This window comes from Letharia lupina (genome assembly GCF_014066315.1).
Source record: "Letharia lupina isolate WasteWater1 chromosome Unknown contig_8, whole genome shotgun sequence".
NCBI lineage: Eukaryota > Fungi > Ascomycota > Lecanoromycetes > Lecanorales > Parmeliaceae > Letharia > Letharia lupina.
The window spans coordinates 2,185,966-2,192,573 of record NW_023502977.1 but is presented as its reverse complement, the minus strand read 5'-3'; the positions used below and the strand labels follow the sequence as shown (position 1 = coordinate 2,192,573).

The 6,608-nt window shown below is 48.6% G+C and overlaps 1 protein-coding gene across 1 annotated transcript; it reads right to left on the bottom strand.

Moving 5' to 3' along the window:
* Positions 1 to 529: 529 nt before the first annotated feature.
* Positions 530 to 3,315, bottom strand: HO133_010476 (uncharacterized protein; the record flags this gene model as incomplete). Its single annotated transcript, XM_037301328.1, has 2 exons — positions 530 to 2,986; positions 3,040 to 3,315. The coding sequence occupies 2 exons, from the start codon at positions 3,313 to 3,315 to the stop codon at positions 530 to 532; spliced, it is 2,733 nt and encodes a 910-aa protein (XP_037154145.1).
* Positions 3,316 to 6,608: the final 3,293 nt, after the last annotated feature.

The following is a 6,608-nucleotide window of genomic DNA, read 5'->3' as shown; positions in this document are numbered from 1 at the left end:
GGGACATGTGATATACGACATCGAGAGTTTTCATCTCCATGGAAACGCTGGACGACCTGGCTGTGGCTTCTTATCGGCTTGTAAAAGATGATCGGACGCCAGTGACGGCGCTTCGTGACATGGTTGTTGAAGCGAAGACAGAGCGACTTGAGCGCTGTCTCAGGGATTTTCTTGAGGGGCAAGGACGCGTGGTTGGACGATTGCCACTCTGCGAGAAAAGGGTTGGAAGAGGTGGGGGGAAGGACTACTCATGCGATTTCAACTCCGCGATCAAGTGCCCGCTCAGAATACGAGTTTGTTGGACACGAAAGATCCCGTGACATCGGAGGTCCTGTAGCAGTGCTGAAGAAAGCTTCCGCGAGCGTGCGAGGGTCTTGTGCATTTGGACATTTATTAGTCGACGAGGAACACAGAACGAAGCAGCCTCCGCACCTAATGTGCAAATAGGGGCGGATACTATGATTTCGACCTAAACTAGCAGGGAGTACGAAAGTGTCTAACGCGCACGACTTGAAAGAAATTTAGCCCATCAAATCCCAAACGCAGCTTGCAAACTCCCAATGCCGAGCACGATAACAGCAACAATGTAAGCAGCGACACCCGACGCGCTCTGTGCATCATGCTTGAGCACAGTCCAACAGACAAGAAAGACCAGACTTGCAAGCAGCAAAATGGCAAAGGCCAAAACAATGACGATGCTGAAATGCCAACCTTCTACAAACTGTATGCCCCAACCAAGACCAGTCCCCGTAGTCGGACATGTGCGCAGGCGTTCCTTCAACTTCTTCGGTATCCGTGCAAGCAGGATGTCACTCTCTTCCGCACATTGAGGAGAAGTCAACAAGTGCAACATGAGATGCTCCCCGAAAGGCGGGATCAGATCTGCGGGCATGGGACTGTACCGATACTCGTCCTTACGCTCTTCTGGGGGGAAGACGTCTTGCTTTTGGATGTTCACAAGCTCGGACTTGAACACTTCTAGCTGTACGAATTTGATGCCTTGGATGGTTTTGAGCGACAGAAAACGTTTCCATTTTCCTCGCGTCTGAGCGGATGTTCGTTTCAGAAGTGAAAAGAATGCCCGATCCGAGGAGAGACCGGTTAGGTCCGGTTGAAACAGTTTAGGTGCGTGGCTGTGTTGTGGAATACATAAGAGAAGGAAAAGTTCTTCCAGTAAGGTATGCCTCGTTTTCGAAGAAGCGCTGAGTGTCGTCTGCAAGGTGGGTTGTTGTTGGCTGTGAGCGCTGTTTTCCGGAAGTAAAGGGCCATTTGACTTTACGGAGCTCCCCATGAGATTCAAACAGTAGCCCAATGCGGACCTTGCACTAGAGGTATTTGCATGAGTTGCACCTTCAGTTCCACTTCTGGGGTGGATCGCGACATTTTGAAGACACTCAGCTGCGTATTCTTTCGCAGCACCAGGTCGTAGCTCAACAAAATCATCGTACAACCTGACGCCGCAATGGCAGTGCCATTCAAGCCGTACACATTCTCTTTCGGGAGATGTGAGGTGAGGATCCTGTGCACTATCCAATAATCTCAGCGCAGACGAGTCTTGCGTGTCATGAACCGCTGGATCTAGAGGTGTGACTCCGAATGACTCTATATCCTCCACTGATTTGTCGATCTTGATGATGTCAGAGGAAGGATTTGTATCCCATTCGTTGTTTTGCGAAAGGCTCTCATGCAGAGTCTCCGATGACTCAGGAGGAGCGAGAGGGGCGATTTCACGACCCCTAGTGTCAGGGTTCATGCTTGATAATCTTCTGCTATAGTCGTCGATGTCTAATCCAGGTTTCCTCAACACCACTTTGATGAAGGGGTTGAACTCTTGCTGCGATTGGACGGAAGATGTGTCGCTGGAAATGTAAGAGGTTCTTGGAGGGATCTCAACGCTGAGGTTATTTGCACCATGATCTTGCGTCATGTTTTTCGGCCAATTCGGCAGTAAATCTTCATCGTCTTCTACAAATCCCGGGCGGCGAGATCCGGAGGTTCCCCCTTCAAGGCTCTCCAACGGGAGTACTTCACCTAACACATGCTCATACAATGCTGCAATGCTCAGATGCATGGGATAGCCATGCGGTGAGAGAACCTCCCGGGTCGCCCAGCTTGTTTCAACCAGTTCAGTCAGCCAGCCAAATCCAACTTTATCTACGAGATCTTGAAATTTCCGAACAGTGTCGAGGTCACTTTTTATATGCTCATTTTCCGTCTTGTGTTTGACGAGGTCACCTTTCAAGCGCGTAAGCAAACTTTCGACTCTTTGCGCGTAGTAAATTGCCGATTGATAGTCGTTCTCGAGAAGCGCTAGTTTCTCACGATAGTTGTTTTCCACCAACAATTCTCTAGACTCGAGCAACAGTTTGGTCTCTTGTTGAGCCTGTCTGCTGGGTTTCATTACTTGTTCGAGCTTCCTCACAGCGCGGGATAGTGGGCTATCTGGGTCCCAATATCTTGATCTCGATCTCACATGGTCGGAAGAGAATCTCCTTTGACCTATCCCTTTCTGAACCTGCTTCAATCCCAGATTCTGCCCTCTAGTGCTGCTTCCCAGATCAATTTGGACATCCTGTAAGCTCCTCAACCATAGGTCGAACCGCTCTTTGTTAATTCCTGCAAGATCGCCACTCAATCCATGCGCCCGCGTGATCAAAAGATTCGTGATCAAGGCGTGGAACGCTTCGCTATACTCCGTGATAGGTGATCTTCCTTGACGGATCGATAGTAAGCGAAAGATGGCACTGTGTTCAGCCGTCCACTTAGGGAGGAGTGGATGTAGATTAGAGGGGCGTGTCTCTGTCTTTATTGCCCATCTCAAGTATACCGCATCAGGGAATTGTCCTCCATTTCTCGAGGTTCGAAAACTATCACTCGAATATCCTGAGTCACTGGGCTCATCTTCCTTGATCTTGGGGCGTGCGGCATCCGGATTCGATCTTTTTGCTGTCGAGTTTGCCATTTTCTTATTATCTGGGACGGCAATCTGAGCACCTTCGTCAGATTGCGGGTTGCAGCTATTGGAGTATAGTCACGTACACCTTCTAAATTAATAGGGTTCTTGAAGTCTTCTGAGAGAACACGATTTTTCTGGGCGTGTCTCTCAAGATCTGTAGCATGCGGCTCTTCGTGAGAATCTCCAGCACTTGACGATAAACTTCTTTTGCTAGTACCGGACTCCTCAAGGTTTGTGCTGTCTTCCGAATGAGGATAACAGTCAAGTGTCGGCGGCGCGTAGCCATCATAACTTGCTTCCCCTTGGTCTCCACTTTCCCTCTCCGAGGTGGTTTCGCCGATGGTGAGATTGTACGGCATGGTGACGGTCTCTGCCTGAAACAGCTGGTACGGTGTTGTCAGATCTCGCAAACTCTACTTAATGTAGGTTTGCTGGATGTAGGGTTGGGGAAGAGATAAGCAGACGGAGAATGCTAGCTGGCGGAATGCGTCCATAGTCATTTTCTTAAGAAGTTGGACCAAAGGGTAGCGGCTTTTGAAAGGCGGCGTTCTTGGTTGCGTCTGATGCCTGGGCTGATCACGGACGGAGTGTTTTGCAGGTCCAGCACCGCGTTCGGCGCTTAAGGAACTTGGAACTATATGGGTAGCAGACGAATCTGCGTTGTAAAGAAGATCATCGGGCAGTGAAATTTGTGGCAGTGAAATTGTGGTATTCAGCCTTATGCACGACGGTGCACCCTGCAGAGTAGCCTTGTCTTGATGCACACCAACTCCGTCGGTAGCGAATGATCATCGAAAACCGGAAATAACAGGTACTGACTTCTTGGATGCCTGAGACTTGCACATTGCACCGAAGAGAACCCTACATTGAGGTGTTCTAAATCAATGTCTGGTTTGGAAGTATGCGAAAAGACGCATTAGCCAAATGAGGTCGCGTACGGCAATTCACCACGGCCGTAGAGGACGGCACTCACCCCGTGCTCGCACCTAGTTAAAGGTACATCTGCGACATGAAATTGCGTTGACAGATCTCGATATCGAGAATAGAACTGAAGTCACTAAGTGTTCTAGAGTGAAGACAGCTGTAGAATCCAGTAGAGAGGATTGATTGGCAGATCGTCCACTCAGTCACTTGGATATGTCTTTCACAAATGCCGAATGCTTCCACGAGCTAGCTCCCCCATGAATCAGCATGACCTATCCTATATACCATCGCCCAGCGTCGCTACACAAGAACAGTATGCCACCTTTCAGCTCTTCTGGATACCCAATCCGCCCGAACAGCGTCTCCCTCCCAAAACGCTTCACTAGCTCTGGCATTATGACCAGTAGCCCACGCTTCATATCCGTCATCATATAACCAGGCGATAGGGAGTTGACACAGATCCCAAGAGGAGCGAGCTCTCTAGCTAAAGGTTTGACGAGCCTACAAACGGCGGCTTTGGAAGCGACGTAGGCGGAGGTGTGCTGAATTGTCGTGCTGATGTGGGTGGCTATGCTGCCAATGAAGATGACGGAGCCACCAGATGATTCAAGCGTGGTATCCTGAAAAGGGCGCTGTTGTCGTCAGCGGACCATGGCATTGGCGCACGCTTGCGCTACGAGGAAAGAGCCTGTGAACTCTGAGCAGAGTCAGCACTAGCACCTTCTCGTGACTTTGTTGAAACGCAGAGCAGACGTACGTTGACAGCTAATAGAGATGAGAGGTTCTTGTCCGAAGTGGTGAGGAAATGCTCGTCTGTCACGGCCTCAGCTGCGTTGATGCTGTCGGACTCAGCACTCTTGGCATTTAGGACGCCTCGTTCCAGCAGAGTTGCAGCCTACTTAATGTTCAGCAAGTCAATTTCCTTGCATCAGTCTTGTAGTATTTGACCCTCACCCCACAGTCGGTTTTCATCCGCTCCAGGGGTTCGTCTGGTGGTACGATGTCCAGGACGGCAAGGTTCGCGACATTCTCGGCGACGACTTTTGCGAAGGCAAGCCCGGGGCCGCGGGCAGCACCTGTTATGACTGCTGTCCTGTTCTTGACGAAGAACTAGCTTCCCGTCAGCCCTTACTCCTCACCTCCCCAGCATCTCTGGCTCGTAGAGGTCACCCGCTCTCTCATGACTATTCGTTCATACCAGCTAAGTTGTTTACTCGTTCAACGAGTCACAATGGCACCAGTTCCATCCCCAATCCCTACCATCGCCCTGAACAATGCCATCCCGAAGCTTCTATGACGTTCAATTGGCAGAGTACCTGTCTCGGACTTACGCGGAGATTGAAACGTCAAGCCGCCAGGCGCAGGGGCGCTGAAAGTTGGGCATAGATCCCTAGATGAAGACCTAAGCACGTCGTTCAGATCCGACGAGCGAATTGAAAGTAATAGTAGGTCGTCGATATTGGCTGATGGAGCTGAGCCAACCCAAGATAGTGCCAATGCCAAAGGTATCGCTTTGGCGTGCCAAGACCATTAGAGTAGTGTTGGTTTTGACGGCTTATGGCCATTAGCCACAATGTGGCTAGGGGCTACAGCCATATAGCCATAGGCAATATAGCCATAAATAACATAGCCATTAGCAATAGCCATATAGTCATAGATAATAGCCATATAGCTACAGCTATAGTATACTAGAGTAATTAATTTACTTAGCGTATATATGAAATTAATATATCTAAAAGATTAAGATATAACTTTTAAAGTAATTTAATTTATTATAGATTATAAGTTAAAATTAAATAATTTAAAGAGATAAATCTCTAATAATTTAATAAGCGACTTTTTATATTTATATTAAATCTATATTTATTTATATAAAATTCTTTTCTTATATTTATTAGAACTAGCATAGATGTAATATTAGTATGGGTGAGGTAGAACTAGAATAATAAGGCTACCGAACTATATATGTAGGAAGGAGGCATAATATAGTAGAAGATGCCTCCGCCAAGGCCCGCTAGCCATAGGGCTGAGGGCTGAGTGGTGTGTCAAGGGTACGCTCGTAACACTACCCCCCCCTCTCAATAGCCATGGCCCCCATGGCTGGTAGACCGGAGATGCACGCCCATTGCTTGCCCTATGTCTCCAAACATCCATAGTCCGTGTAGGCCTCGACCGGAGACGATTTGCAGAGGTGTAGTGGTATTGTCCTGCAGAGATCCTAGAGATATTGGCCATATCTTGCCTGCGTGACAGCAAGATTCCCCGAGTTCTTCTCCTTGCCATAGTCCTTCGGTAGAATTGAAGAAGATCCAACGCATGAATGTGTTATGAAACCCCCTCAACACCAGTTGGCAGCCTGGCCTGGGAGCTTCACTGTAGATTTGCCCTGTATCTCCCATACTCTTACCATCAAAAATCCATCCTCCATTCCATCCTTTGCCTCAACTCAGCCGCGCTCGTCAATTCGTAGGTTTGGTAGAGAGGTAGGGAAAGAATTGAATGTGGTGAATGCCATTTGGTAGCAGGCTCACTATGTGTGTTGCCGACATGCTCAGTAAAGAGGTCGAATCGTAGTCGTTTCGGGGCTATTCCCGTCGCTATTGTAGCAGGCTCACTATGTGTATTATCAACATGCTTAGTAAAGAGGTCGTACGTTTGCTGCCATTATAGCAGGCTCACTGTAAGTGTAGGGGTATTGGCTATTTCTTTCGATTCGCTAGTCGTATAA